This window comes from Oncorhynchus mykiss, unplaced genomic scaffold, assembly GCF_013265735.2.
Source record: "Oncorhynchus mykiss isolate Arlee unplaced genomic scaffold, USDA_OmykA_1.1 un_scaffold_218, whole genome shotgun sequence".
Lineage (NCBI taxonomy): Eukaryota > Metazoa > Chordata > Actinopteri > Salmoniformes > Salmonidae > Oncorhynchus > Oncorhynchus mykiss.
Window position 1 is genome coordinate 406,028 of NW_023493687.1, and position 15,243 is coordinate 421,270.

The following is a 15,243-nucleotide window of genomic DNA, read 5'->3' on the forward strand; positions in this document are numbered from 1 at the left end:
TGGGCTGCAATCTGAGGTGCAGTTAACTCTAATGAACTTATCCTCTGCAGCAGAGGCAACTCTGGGTTTTTCTTTCCTGTGGCGGTCCTCATGAGAGCCAGTTTCATCATAGCGCTTGATGGTTTTTGCGACTGCACTTTTAAGAAACTTTTAAAGTTCTTGACATTTTCCGGATTGATTGACCTTCATGACTTAAAGTCATTCTGGACTATCGTTTCTCTTTGTTCATTTGAGCTGTTCTTGCCATAATAATCTTCTGTATATCACCCCTACCTCGTCACAACACAACTGATTGGATCAAACACATTTAGAAGGAAAGAAATTCCACAAATGTACCTTTAACAAGTGTCATGGTTGTCCTGTGAGGATCACAATGGGTCAGATCAGCTTGACAATAGCTGATAATAACCAGACCCTCTCCCCCCTGCAAAGTGGGGAGGAGGGCACTGGGCCGGTTTTGACACCCCCGCACCTGGTCGTAAATTAAGTCGTATTAATTAATTACGTCCAAAAAAGTGGATAATGGAACAATAATTCTAACATAAAGAACGTAAATGGGAATGGTCAGTGGGGAGATATGGAAAACTAATGTCATATGGTTGATTGTTTTGTGATACCATTAACCCTTGTGGTCAGACCCGCACAGTTTAAAAACACTCAAGGCATTCAAAGAATCAAGTAAAAACAGCCCAAACTTTATTTTGTCTCGTCAGACTTTTCAGGAAGAAGAAATACAAAAACGTTTAAGGACCAGAACCTTCCAGAACGAAGGGAACCTTCAGCTCCAGACTACATGACAAGTCATCAAAGAGACACGGACAACTAAGAAGAAGGACACTTTGTTGGTTACTACATTATTCAATATTTATCATGTTCTTGATGATAGGGGGCAGACACCAGAGAGGATTGTGTTTATCATGTTCTTGATGATGGGGGGGGCTGGGTGAAGATCATGGGGGAGGTGGTGGGCAAGGGTCATCTCCCAGGCATCCAGCAGCATCACATCCAGACCCCTGAACATGACCTTGAGCACCCTGTACAGCTGGGTCAAGATCCAGTCACTGTTGATGAAGTTGTCCTTCCTTTGGTCCAGGTTGGCAGAGCGCACAACTACTACGGTCCCCGGAGCTCGGTTCAGAAGGCGTACCACCGCCCTTCGAATACGTCGCAGTCGGCGAATGTAGGCCTGCAGAGGGAAAAAGCTGAAATGGGTCGAAACGCTGATGACGACAACAGTGTCTGAACCACCGGCCAGGCCATCCAGCTCATTAGCTACATAGTGCAGCTGACTGACACTGAGAGGGGGCCAGAATATGGGGGGGCCGTGACAGCGGTACTTCAACAGGATGTTGTTGGGTATGTTCACTGCCATGAATGGCCCCGCTCTCACATGACTTCTAAGGTTGAACTTCTTCAGCTCTGTGAGAAAGAGAGAGATGAATGTTGAGAGAAAGAGAGATCATTTTTACACACCTGAGACACAGTCGGGTGTAAGATGTAATAGGTTTGGCAAACAACACTCACCTGGCACAAAGCTGGTGAGGTAGTCATAGTACTGTCTAACGGAGGAGTCTCCGTACATGTACACCTGCTTGCCCTTCAGACACTGAATAACGGCAGCGGGGTCGTTAAACTGGCGTATTAGGACACCATCCAGCGCCCGCCATGACCCTTGGTAGTAATACCCAGAGGGAGGGGTCCAGGAGGGGAGGGGAGGGGTCCTGATAGGTGCTGCCGCTACACTGCTGCTTTCCTCATCTGGTTTGTCTGAAATGCGGAAGTTGCCGTGATGCACAAAGCTACCATCACTTTACAGATACAATCAAATTTTTTCTTCACACTCTGCAATAATTTTAGCAAAATTCCCACCATTCTCCTTTGGCAGCACAGTGACGCTGTCAGACCCCGTTGCATGAATGTGCACGTTGATGTTGATGCCACTAAAAAAAAAAGTTTTAATAATTTTACGTGATTAGAAAAAAAACTGTAGCAAGCAATACCATTCACCTGAACCACTGGGGGGGGGGGGGGGGGGGGAAGCTGAAGCATAAATTCATACAAGATGAAACAGACAGTGCACTTTGGACTCGATTCAATCACCCAAGTTCATCACTATAGCTGTGAAATTAAAAGGTAATTTCCCATTGAGCCGACATCTTCGCTACCGCGGTAACATTGCCTTTCAATGTCAAATCGTGCTACAACGCTGAACTTCAGCCTTGCGGATTGAATCGAGTCCTTATTCACACACACATTATGTTTTACCTCCTAACTAACCTCTGGAAGAACAGCGCTTCTTTGCTGGTCAGATGTTGCAGATATGTCTGGGAGCCTGCCTTGAAGTGGTTGATCCGCGTGTCACAAGCCAACTGCTTGGGCTTGTAGCAGAACCAAGGTTCCCCCGTACGGGGGTCTGTGTAATCGCACAGTGGCTGCTGGTTGTTCGGCAGACACAGGTTACACTCGGTGGTCTCAGACAATAATCCAGAACGGAACAGGCTCTTGGAAGGCACCCAGTTTAGCCGTTCCTCTTGTAAGCGTCGTAGAAGAGAAACTGCCTCGCTAGGATGGACCAGTGTCACCTCCACCCATACAGACCCTTCCCAGAGTAACGGAAAAATAGCAGAGTAGGTCCCATTCAAGTGGTCTAGTACCTGTCCTGCAACGCCCGCACCCAACTCTGGGGTGTGCAGCCGGGCCAGCAGGAAGTCCCCGCCACGGCTCTTGGGACGCCCTTGGAAATCGTTCATAAGGACCAGAGCCTCTAGCTGGTCCCCGACGTGCCTCTCTCTCCCTCCCCCTGCTGGAAGGATTGCAAACAGACTGTGTGCAGGGTCACTGGTCTGGTCCAGGGGTGTCGTCACGGGCAGAGGCTCTGGCCCGGCGATGGACTCCAGGAGGGAACAATCTTCCAGAGCCTCCTGGGTAGAGGGCTCCTGGACCAGGTGGCTACAGAAGAAGCTCAGCTTGCGATCGAGGCAAGGAGGAGAGCCCTCTGAGTGGATGCTGCTTAAGTCCAATGTGCTGTTGAGCTTCCACTATGGAGGAGATTAGAGGTCACTAAAGGGGAGAGGTGTGTAGGCTGATGCAGGTAGATAGTGATAGAAGCAAGGTCCTCACCTCCAGAATGTTGATGTTACGGAACAGGAAGAAGAGGCCTGACAGAGCCAGCAGGAGGAAGATGCAGACATATTTTGACTGACAATTCCACATGGCTCCTGTCTAGGGTTCCAAAGGGAGGGTATTTTAATGGAATCTTTATTAATTCGGAAGGTATTCAGACCCCTTCCCTTTCTCCACATTTTCTTATGTTACAGCCTTATTCTAAAATGCATTAAATATAATGTTTTCCTCATCAATCTACACACAATACCCCATAATGACATCACAATACCCCATAATGACATCACAATACCCCATAATGACATCACAATACCCCATAATGACATCACAATACCCCATAATCACATCACAATACCCCATAATGACATCACAATACCCCATAATGACATCACAATACCCCATAATGACAAAACGAAAACAGGTTTTTAGAAAAAACAGAAATAACTTATTTACATAAGTATTCAGACCCTTTTGCTATAAGACTCAACATTTTTGCTCAGGTGCGTCTTGTTTCCATTGATCATCCTTGAGATGTTTCGACAACTTGATTGGAGTCCACCTGTGTTAAATTCAGTTGATTGGACATGATTTGGAAAGACACACACCTGTCTATATAAGGTCCCACAGTTGACAGTGCATGTCAGAGCAAAAACCAAACCATGAGGTCTAAGGAATTGTCTGTAGAGCGCCAAGACAGGATTGTGCCGAGGCACAGATCTGGGGAAGGGTACCAAAACAATTCTGCAGCATTGAAGGTCCCCAAGAACACAGTGGCCTCCATCATTCTTAAATGGAAGATGTTTGGAACCACCAAGACTCTCCCTAGAGCTGGCCACCCGGCAAAACTTAGCAATCGGGGGAGAAGGGCTTTGGTCAGGGAGGTGACCAAGAGCCCCATGGTTACTCTGACAGAGCTCCAGAGTTCCTCTGTGGAGATGGGAGAAAATTCCAGAAGGACAACCATCTCTGCAGCACTCCACCAATCAGGCCAATATGGTAGAGTGGTAGAGACAAAACAACGCAGGAGTGGTATCGGAACAAGTCTCTGAATGTCCTTGAGTGGCCCAGCCAGAGCCTGGACTTGAACCCGATCGAACATCTCTGGAGAGACCTGAAAATAGCTGTGCAGCAACGCTCCCCATCCAACCTGATAGAGCTGGAGAGGATCTGCAGAGAAGAATGGGATAAACTCCCCAAATACAGGTGTGCCAAGCTTATAGTGTCATACCAAAGAAGACTCAAGGCTGTAATCGCTGCCAAAGGTGCTTAAAAAAAATACTGAGTAAAGGGTCTGATGTAAATGTGATATCAGTTTTTTATTTTGAATACATTTCCAAAGATGTCTAAACCTGTTTTTGCTTTGTCATTATGGGGTATTGTGTGTAGATTTACGAGGAAAATAACAATTTAATCAATTTTAGAATAAGGTTGTAACATAACAAAATGTGGAAAATGTGAAGGGATCTGAATGCTTGATCTGAATGGATCCGAAAGACATAAATGGCTGTCTTACAATGATCAACATGTATGGCACTTACACAAATGACTGATGATCGGCTGAGAGAAATTGATTATAAAAAGATTATGGAGGCTGTTTTGTCATACTTCAGTGCGGCTTTTGACATTAAATCGACCATAGTCTGTTGACTATGAAAAACACGTTTTATGGCTTTACACCCTATATTGTGGATAAAGAGTTACCTGTCTAACACAACAGAGGGTGTTCTTTAATGGAAGCCTCTCACACAAAATCCAGGTAGAATCAGGAATTCCCCAGGGCAGCTGTTTAGGTCCCTTACTTTTTAAATGTTTTACTAACGACATGCCACTGGCATTGAGTAAAGCCAGAGTGTCTATGATGACTCAACACTATACATTTCAGCTACTACAGCGACTGAAATGACTGCAAAACCTAACAAAGAGCTGCAGTTTAGTTTCAGAATGGGTGGTAAGGATTAAGTTAGCCCTAAATATTTTCTAAAACTAAAAGCATTGTATTTGGGACAAAACATTCACTAAACCATAAACCTCAACTAAATCTTGGAATAAATCATGTGAAAATGTAACAAGTTTAGGTGACTAAACTGCTTGGAGTAACCCTGTAAACTGTCATGGTCAAAACATGTTGATACAACAGCAGAAGTCTATACATTAAAAAAAGTGTTGCTCTGCATTCTTAACAGCACTAGTAACAAGGCAGGTCCTACAGGCTCTAGTTTTGTCGCACCTGGACTACTGTTCAGTAGTGTGGTCAGATGCCACAAAGAGAGACCTCGGAAAATGTAATAAATACAACATACAAATGCAACATTGTATAAAATATTCTGGGCCCTCAGTTTCCCATCTCAGTGAGCTCAGGGACAGACAGCTGTAGAGGCTACTTGTGATTAGAAGTAATCAGATAGGCCTGTTTTATGACCAGACCAGTTTCCCTTTCACACTGAGTGGTTGTGGAAAGATCTGGAACGATGATCAGGGTGTAATCGCTGCCTAAAGTGCTTCAACAAATACTGAGTAAAGGGTCTGAATACTGATGTAAATGTCATATTTCAGTCTTTTACATTTTTATACATTTGCTAAAATGTCTATAAAAAAACAGTTTTTGCTTTGTCATTATGGGGTATTGTGATGTCATTATGGGGTATTGTGATGTCATTATGGGGTATTGTGATGTCATTATGGGGTATTGTGATGTCATTATGGGGTATTGTGATGTCATTATGGGGTATTGTGTGCAGATTGATGAGGGGGAAATCAATTTTAGAATTAGGCTGTAACATAACAGAATGTGGGAAAACTCAAGGGGTCTGAATACTTTCCGAATGCACTGTAAACATATCGCCCAGAGAGAGAGAGAAGTAATTTGTTTTACAGGCTAGTTTTATTGGCTTTTTTTCTGGCCTAGTGTAGGTCTTATCTGATCTGTGTCTGGTGCAACAGAGTCATAAATTTTACTGTGCATGCATGAGAACTGAGGACAGTCTCTGAAAACTTCTAGAATCTCGCCACGGCTTAACAGTAGCGCAAACTATGAAAAAACAGTGGTAACATGCACATACTGTACAGGCTACAGCAATTAACAGTCTCTAAACAATAACATATACTGGGCATTCAATGCAATACAGGCACTATTATAATCAACATGCACATGTAGTATCTAAAATGTACATAATCTGTACTGTGGCAAAGAAGGGGGTCGAGTGATAAATGGCAGATATGTGAGAGCAGAACTAATAAACGGGCTCTGCCCGATCACTAAAATGGCCACCCCTGTCAGAACTACAGATCACACAATGGCCGACCGCCAAAACTACATGTCCCAGAAGCAAGGGGAACCCTCAGAAGGTGGAGCCGACCCACAGATAAAGGGCCAAGAAAAACCAACAAGAGGGAGAGAGAGTGCTGGAAGGATCTATGAACAATAGAGAAAGAGACAATAGAGATTGGCTGGATTTACCGTGTATGAGCTGGATTGTTTTGGACTTACCTGTTGGCGTTTGGACCTACCGAGAACCCGATTCGCGTACCGAACCCTGCTATCCTTGACCTCGCCTACGGCCTGGGTGGACCAGGACGGAGAAACAAACACACAGGTACTGTCCTGTTCGAAAGAACTCTCATTCTTGGGTGATTTGGTGACAGTTTCCCACTTAATTTGTGACAAACGCTCCTAACCTTGAAGAGGTTTGCCACAGTACATTCAGCCTAAAAGTAACAGTTTGCAGTCGATCATCATTACGTAGCATTTACCCACCCGATAATAAACCCCACAACGCATAATCTTCCTAAAATAAACACACTCAACTTGCCAAAAAGCTAGATAGAACTTACATCTTCTTCTTCCTTGCAACTAAAAAACACTGACCTGGATTGGGAAGGGTCCGAGTCAAAATGTGCATTCAGGCACACTGGTTGAAACCAGAAGACTGTGATAGACAGCTGGGGAATCACCCAAACAGAATTGTTGGTTAAAGTCACATGGTCTTCTTCTTCTTCTGTGGGTTTTATGGCGGACAACACCCCAAAAGGTTTATTGCCGCCACCAACTGGACGGTTTAAAAAATAAATAATAACCCACAGAAGTAAGTAAATAAGTAATAAAATAATATAATAAATAATAATAAAATAAATAAATCATCCATACGTAATAGTGAAACTAACTTAATCCGCCCTAATTAAAATAGTACAAACTCCCACTTCTTCCTTCTTGTAGTTCTCCATATATAATATATATATATATAATGTTGCTGCTACTGTCTCTTATGACCGAAAAGAGCTTCTGGACGTCAGAACAGCGATCACTCACCTCGAACTGGAAGAAACTTTTTCCTTTTTCCTTTAAAAAGGGATTGGAACATCTCTGTTCTGTGTGTGTATACCAGAAGTAGCAGAACATCTCTGTTCTGTGTGTATACCAGAAGTAGCAGAACATCTCTGTTCTGTGTGTATACCAGAAGTAGTAGAACATCTCTGTTCTGTGTGTATACCAGAAGTAGCAGAACATCTCTGTTCTGTGTGTGTATACCAGAAGTAGCAGAACATCTCTGTTCTGTGTGTATACCAGAAGTAGCAGAACATCTCTGTTCTGTGTGTATACCAGAAGTAGCAGAACATCTCTGTTCTGTGTGTATACCAGAAGTAGCAGAACATCTCTGTTCTGTGTGTATACCAGAAGTAGCAGAACATCTATGTTCTGTGTGTATATACCAGAAGTAGTAGAACATCTCTGTTCTGTGTGTGTACCAGAAGTAGCAGAACATCTCTGTTCTGTGTATATACCAGAAGTAGTAGAACATCTCTGTTCTGTGTGTGTATACCAGAAGTAGCAGAACATCTCTGTTCTGTGTGTATACCAGAAGTAGCAGAACATCTATGTTCTGTGTGTGTATACCAGAAGTAGTAGAACATCTCTGTTCTGTGTATACCAGAAGTAGCAGAACATCTCTGTTCTGTGTGTATACCAGAAGTAGCAGAACATCTCTGCTCTGTGTGTATACCAGAAGTAGCAGAACATCTCTGTTCTGTGTGTATACCAGAAGTAGCAGAACATCTCTGTTCTGTATGTATACCAGAAGTAGTAGAACATCTCTGTTCTGTGTGTATACCAGAAGTAGCAGAACATCTCTGTTCTGTGTGTATACCAGAAGTAGCAGAACATCTCTGTTCTGTGTGTATACCAGAAGTAGTAGAACATCTCTGTTCTGTGTGTATACCAGAAGTAGTAGAACATCTCTGTTCTGTGTGTGTATACCAGAAGTAGCAGAACATCTCTGTTCTGTGTGTATACCAGAAGTAGTAGAACATCTCTGTTCTGTGTGTATACCAGAAGTAGCAGAACATCTCTGCTCTTTTTTTTTCTTCTAAAACTCTGCAGCCGCCATTTAAAAAAAAAATCCTCTTTACAATAAAAAAATAAGGTTAACGTTGAAAGCCAATTTGGGATGTGTAGGAATAAATTAGACCTGCATTCAGTCCTAATATTAATGTAGCATAGGCTACGCTGCAGCAAATGTACCTGTCACAAAAACAATTCCAGAGCAGAGAATACAGATTCAGACATTACACATATAATTCAACATTTAACGTCATGCTGTTGATGTAAATCATTTATTATAATTTACCGGTTTCTCGCAGTTATTTCTAGGTGGTCCGTAGATGAGGACAAGAACATCGTCAGCTTCTAGGTGGTTCATAGATGAGGACAAGAACACAGAACATCGTCAGCTTCTAGGTGGTCCGTAGATGAGGCGTAGAACATCGTCAGCTTCTAGGTGGTCCGTAGATGACGACTAAAACATAGATAGAACATTGTCGAGTTCTATTGGGTCCATAGATGAGGACTAGAAAACAGAACATCGTCAGCTTCTAGGTGGTCCGTAGATGAGGACTGGAACATCGTCGGTTTCTAGGTGGTTCATAGATGAGGACTGGAACATCGTCGGTTTCTAGGTGGTCTGTAGATGAGGACTGGAACATTGTCGGTTTCTAGGTGGTCCGTAGATGAGGACTGGAACACAGAACATCGTCAGCTTCTAGGTGGTCCATAGATGAGGACTGGAACATCGTCGGTTTCTAGGTGGTCCATAGATGAGGACTGGAACATCGTCGGTTTCTAGGTGGTCCGTAGATGAGGACTGGAACACAGAACTTCGTCAGCTTCTAGGTGGTCCGTAGATGAGGACTGGAACACAGAACATCGTCGGTTTCTAGGTGGTCCCTAGATGAGGACTGGAACAGCGTCGGTTTCTAGGTGGTCCGTAGGTGAGGACTGGAACACAGAACATCGTCAGCTTCTAGGTGGTCCATAGATGAGGACTGGAACATCGTCGGTTTCTAGGTGGTCCGTAGATGAGGACTGGAACACAGAACATCGTCAGCTTCTAGGTGGTCCGTAGATGAGGACTGGAACACAGAACATCGTCAGCTTCTAGGTGGTCCGTAGATGAGGACTGGAACATCGTCGTTTTCTACGTGGTCCGTAGATGAGGACTGGAACATCGTCAGTTTCTAGGTGGTCCATAGATGAGGACTGGAACATCGTCAGCTTCTAGGTGGTCCGTAGATGAGGACTGGAACGCAGAACTTCGTCAGCTTCTAGGTGGTCCGTAGATGAGGACTGGAACACAGAACTTTGTCAGCTTCTAGGTGGTACGTAGATGAGGACTGGAACACAGAACTTCGTCAGCTTCTAGGTGGTCCGTAGATGAGGACTGGAACACAGAACTTCGTCAGCTTCTAGGTGGTACGTAGATGAGGACTGGAACACAGAACTTCGTCAGCTTCTAGGTGGTACGTAGATGAGGACTGGAACATCGTCGTTTTCTACGTGGTCCGTAGATGAGGACTGGAACACAGAACTTTGTCAGCATACAACATATACTATATAAATAGTAAGTCAACAGAAAAGTCTAGAGTAAAGCTGATTTACAGGGAGGATATACAATTTACAGAGGGGATATATCTATATATGGAGCCGTGACAAATACAGTATATCAAAGCATGCTGTGCAGAAGCTTTGGCAGTGACGATCTCAGGATCATCAATCCAACGTGTCAGAGAACGATTGCGTTTAGTATACTGAGCTATACTCAAATTATCTTGTTGCTCACAGCGTCTCTGTTCCCTTCTGCTACGACAACAGAGCCTCAATTCTCCACTAAAAAATGGCTCTGAAAGAGAGACACACACCTTGGGTGTCCCACTAGTCTAAACAGAGACAATGTGACTAAGCAGGGATGTGAAGGGCCACTCAGACAGACGGGATAGATAGATAGAAAGAGAAAGGAGGGCTGGAATTGTTTCCTGACCTCTACCTCTCCACTCTGCCTGCTACCCAGGGCCCTCTGGTCTCTAACATTGGGATTACACACAGTGGCGTTTTGTATTACGTTCTACATCACATCAGAGGAGCTGGAACGTTTGGTTGTTACCATTAGGTTACAAACCTCCGTTTCAGAACAACTGTTATGGAAAAGATACTAACTGAACAAAACATTCAAACAGAGTGAGCTGTTGTGTTTCAATTATATTTGGATCAACTTTCAAATATTCCTCAGCTCACCACAGAAACACATTCCCAGTTACCATGGTGAAGGAGAGCTGGGAAGCAGCATTCCATGACGAAGTTGGGGACTGGGGCACAGGGTACTTCCCATCATGCAGTCACAAAAACAGGACTGTTTACTCAACATTTACAGAAGGAGAGAGAGAGCAAAAGAGAGAAAGGGAAAGAGGGAGAAAGAGAGAGAAAGAGAGAGAGATTCGAGTCTCAGAGATGAAAGAGTTGAGAGGGAATAAGAGAGTTAGTGTTGGTTTCACATGCAGTCTCTCTCTCAGCTTTCGATCCTGAAGAAGTAAAAGCAGCATATCTCTGCCAGCTCCTCACCATTCAGACTGTGGCGGAACTCCGGTTCCCTGACTGTGAGTGCAGCTGTGGTTGTCAAGTGTTGTTTCCTGAAGATCAGGCCAAACATTCCTCCCTCTCTCCCTCCCTGCTCTCCCTCCCTGCTCTCTCTCCCTGCTCTCTCTCCCTGCTCTCTCTCCCTGCTCTTTCTCCCTGCTCTCTCTCCCTGCTCTATATCCCTGCTCTCTCTCCCTGCTCTCTCCGGCCTTCACAATGAAAGCGACCAGGAAAAGCTCTTTGAGAGGTGGTGGCTTCATTCTCACACAGAGAGTCAATTATCAAAAGGTTCTATAGCTCCTCTGACCGCAGCCGACCTTTCCTCTTGTCCTGGAAACTCTATACAGTATGGTGGTTTGAAGTCCCTGTTGCCTTGGTAACTCTATACAGTATGGTGGTTTGAAGTCCCTGTTGTCTTGGTAACTCTATACAGTATGGTGGTTTGAAGTCCCTGTTGTCCTGGTAACTCTATACAGTATGGTGGTTTGATGTCCCTGTTGTCCTGGTAACTCTATACAGTATGGTGGTTTGATGTCCCTGTTGTCTTGGTAGCTCTATACAGTATGGTGGTTTGATGTCCCTGTTGTCCTGGTAACTCTATACAGTATGGTGGTTTGATGTCCCTGTTGTCTTGGTAACTCTATACAGTATGGTGGTTTGATGTCCCTGTTGTCTTGGTAACTCTATACAGTATGGTGGTTTGATGTCCCTGTTGACTTGGTAACTCTATACAGTATGGTGGTTTGATGTCCCTGTTGTCCTGGTAACTCTATACAGTATGGTGGTGGTTTGAATAAAGATAAATCAGCTTCAGAGAGACTCCTGGTACAAATCAAATCAAATTACATTTGTCACATTTTCCGAATACGACCTTCCAGTGAAATGCTTAATTACAAGCCCTTAACCATCAGTGCTTTAAGAATGTGTTTTTATATAAATAAGTGTTAACTAAAACATAGATAAGAAAAAAAGTGAGAGTAGACAATATAAGTAACAAATCATTAAACTGCAGCAGTAAAATAACAAACGAGGCCGTAAACAGGGGGCACCAGTTAGTCGAGGTAATTGAGTTAATATGGTAATGTGGCTATGCATAGATAATAAACAGAGAGAGGCAGCAGTGTAAAAGAGACGTCTTGGTAGCTGTTCAGGAGTCTTATGGCTTGGGGGTAGAAGCTCTTTAGGAGTATCATGGCTTGGGGGTAGAAGCTCTTTAGGAGTCTTATGGCTTGGGGGTAGAAGCTCTTTAGGAGTATCATGGCTTGGGGGTAGAAGCTCTTTAGGAGTATCATGGCTTGGGGGTAGAAGCTCTTTAGGAGTATCATGGCTTGGGGGTAGAAGCTCTTTAGGAGTTTCATGGCTTGGGGGTAGAAGCTCTTTAGGAGTTTCATGGCTTGGGGGTAGAAGCTCTTTAGGAGTATCATGGCTTGGGGGTAGAAGCTCTTTAGGAGTATCATGGCTTGGGGGTAGAAGCTCTTTAGGAGTTTCATGGCTTGGGGGTAGAAGCTCTTTAGGAGTATCATGGCTTGGGGGTAGAAGCTCTTTAGGAGTATCATGGCTTGGGGATAGAAGCTCTCTCCTTCCTGACTGGCAGGCTGGCTTCCTCCACCTATTGGTTGATGGTCTGTTTTCACCAAACAACACTCTCTCTCCTCTTATCCACACCCTACCACAGTCTGACATCAGGAGACCCTACCACAGTCTGACATCAGGAGACCCTACCACAGTCTGACATCAGGAGACCCTACCACAGTCTGACATCAGGAGACCCTACCACAGTCTGACATCAGGAGACCCTACCACAGTCTGACATCAGGAGACCCTACCACAGTCTGACATCAGGAGACCCTACCACAGTCTGACATCAGGACACCCTACCACAGTCTGACATCAGGACACCCTACCACAGTCTGACATCGGGAGACCCTACCACAGTCTGACATCGGGAGACCCTACCACAGTCTGACATCGGGAGACCCTACCACAGTCTGACATCGGGAGACTTTATTGATTTAATATGTGAATTACAAAATCCCAAAAACATTGAATTCAAATACAGGTTGTTTTGGCTCTTTAAATAGCTGCACAGATTGTTACCTGACAGTGTGCGTGTGACTCTGCGATCACCTCTCCGTGACTGAGAGCTCGGCCAGGCTCTGCACTGTGAGCTCTGTGAGCATCAGCATCCCCTCTCCGTGACTCAGAGCTCGTCCAGGCTCTGCACTGTGAGTTTTGTGAGCTCTGTGAGCATCCCCTCTCCGTGACTCCGAGCTCGGCCAGGCTCTGCACTGTGAGTACTGTGAGCATCAGCATCCCCTCTCCGTGACTCCGAGCTTGGCCAGGCTCTGCACTGTGAGCATCAGCATCCCCTCTCTGTGACTCAGAGCTTGGCCAGGCTCTGCACTGTGAGCTCTGTGAGCATCCCCTCTCCGTGACTCAGAGCTCGGCCAGGCTCTGCACTGTGAGTTCTGTGAGCATCCCCTCTCCGTGACTCAGAGCTCGGCCAGGCTCTGCACTGTGAGCTCTGTGAGCATCAGCATCACCTCTATGTGACTCAGAGCTCGGCCAGGCTCTGCACTGTGAGTTCTGTGAGCATCCCCTCTCCGTGACTCAGAGCTCGGCCAGGCTCTGCACTGTGAGTTCTGTGAGCATCCCCTCTCCGTGACTCAGGGCATGGCCAGGCTCTGCACTGTGAGTTCTGTGAGCTTCAGCATCCCCTCTCCGTGACTCAGAGCTCGGCCAGGCTCTACACTGTGAGTTCTGTGAGCTTCAGCATCCCCTCTCCGTGACTCAGAGCTCGGCCAGGCTCTGCACTGTGAGTTCTGTGAGCTTCAGCATCCCCTCTCCGTGACTCAGAGCTCGGCCAGGCTCTGCACTGTGAGTTCTGTGAGCTTCAGCATCCCCTCTCCGTGACTCAGAGCTTGGCCAGGCTCTGCACTGTGAGCTGTGTGAGCTCTGTGTAGTCCAAAATAACAGCAGCACACTCAGATATGGTCTTTGAAACAATCCCCTTGTTATTGGTGTAACTCAGGAGAAGTTTGGCAGGCCTGCCTTTGACCTAGTTCTGATTATAAGCAGCGGGTGGATAGAGGAGGGATGACTTCACTCCTGTCAGAGCACAGAGGCTATTGGTGAGTCACAAATGGCAACCTGCTCCCTAGGGAACAACGTTTGACCAGGGACCAGGGCTCTGGTCCAAAGTAGAGCACTATATGTATAGGAAATAGGGTGCCATTTCAGACACAGTCCATGTCTTTGTGAGGACAGAGCGGGTAGAACCAGGTCAGACTGGGGAGGTTAGTGGAGCATCAACACCATCAGGGTTCTGTGTATCTGGGCTCATCACTCAGTCTGTGGGCGTGCTGGGCGTACAGGGCTTGACCTCTAACCTCTGACCTGGCCAGCGGGAGGCCACAGAACAGAGGGAGTCAGGTGCTTCATGACATGATGATGAATCCACAGTCTGTCTGTCTGTCCTGTTGCCTCCACACTGCTCACCTCTCAACTGTCTGTCTGTCTGTCTGTCTGTCTGTCTGCTGCCCGTGTCCTCGGACTGTCTTTCATCTGTCAATCACGTTGTTCCCATTACCACACATTAATCCAGGGTTACACCACCAGACCAGTCAGTCAGTCAGCCAGTCAGTCAGTCAGTCAGTCACGTTGTTCCCATTACCACACATGAATCCAGGGTTACACCACCAGACCAGTCAGTCAGTCAGCCAGTCAGTCAGTCAGTCAGTCACGTTGTTCCCATTACCACACATGAATCCAGGGTTACACCACCAGACCAGTCAGTCAGCCAGTCAGTCAGCCAGTCAGTCAGTCAGTCAGTCACGTTGTTCCCATTACCACACATGAATCCAGGGTTACACCACCAGACCAGTCAGTCAGTCAGCCAGTCAGTCAGTCAGTCACGTTGTTCCCATTACCACACATGAATCCAGGGTTACACCACCAGACCAGTCAGTCAGCCAGTCAGTCAGTCAGTCAGCCAGTCAGTCAGTCACGTTGTTCCCATTACCACACATGAATCCAGGGTTACACCACCAGACCAGTCAGTCAGCCAGTCAGTCAGTCAGTCCAACATAGACCAGAAGTGGCTTCTAACACACAGGGGTTTAAGTTAGGAGATGTAACAGGGGTTTAAGTTAGGAGATGTAACACAGGGGTTTAAGTTAGGAGATGTAACAGCGGTTTAAGTTAGGAGATGTAACACACAG

At 45.6% G+C, this 15,243-nt stretch overlaps 1 protein-coding gene across 1 annotated transcript; it reads right to left on the reverse strand.

Annotated features, from left to right (window-relative positions):
- Positions 1 to 669: 669 nt before the first annotated feature.
- LOC110514251 (NXPE family member 3-like) lies at positions 670 to 7,131 on the reverse strand. The gene is made up of 7 exons (XM_036973024.1): positions 6,989 to 7,131; positions 6,611 to 6,682; positions 3,121 to 3,222; positions 2,278 to 3,038; positions 1,870 to 1,940; positions 1,525 to 1,767; positions 670 to 1,419 (listed from the first exon to the last, which is right to left on the reverse strand). The coding sequence occupies exons 3-7, from the start codon at positions 3,211 to 3,213 to the stop codon at positions 869 to 871; spliced, it is 1,719 nt and encodes a 572-aa protein (XP_036828919.1). The 5' UTR covers positions 3,214 to 3,222; positions 6,611 to 6,682; positions 6,989 to 7,131; the 3' UTR covers positions 670 to 868.
- Between the last annotated feature and the right edge of the window lie 8,112 nt (positions 7,132 to 15,243).

Excerpts from the sequence above, each read along its gene's own strand:
- LOC110514251 (XM_036973024.1), bottom strand. The coding sequence starts at position 3,213 with ATGTGGAATTGTCAGTCAAAATATGTCTGCATCTTCCTCCTGCTGGCT. Across the intron at positions 1,768-1,869 it reads TGTGCTGCCAAAGGAGAATG|ACAAACCAGATGAGGAAAGC; the intron begins GTGGGAATTTTG and ends TCCGCATTTCAG. Across the intron at positions 1,420-1,524 it reads CCTCACCAGCTTTGTGCCAG|AGCTGAAGAAGTTCAACCTT; the intron begins GTGAGTGTTGTT and ends TCTTTCTCACAG.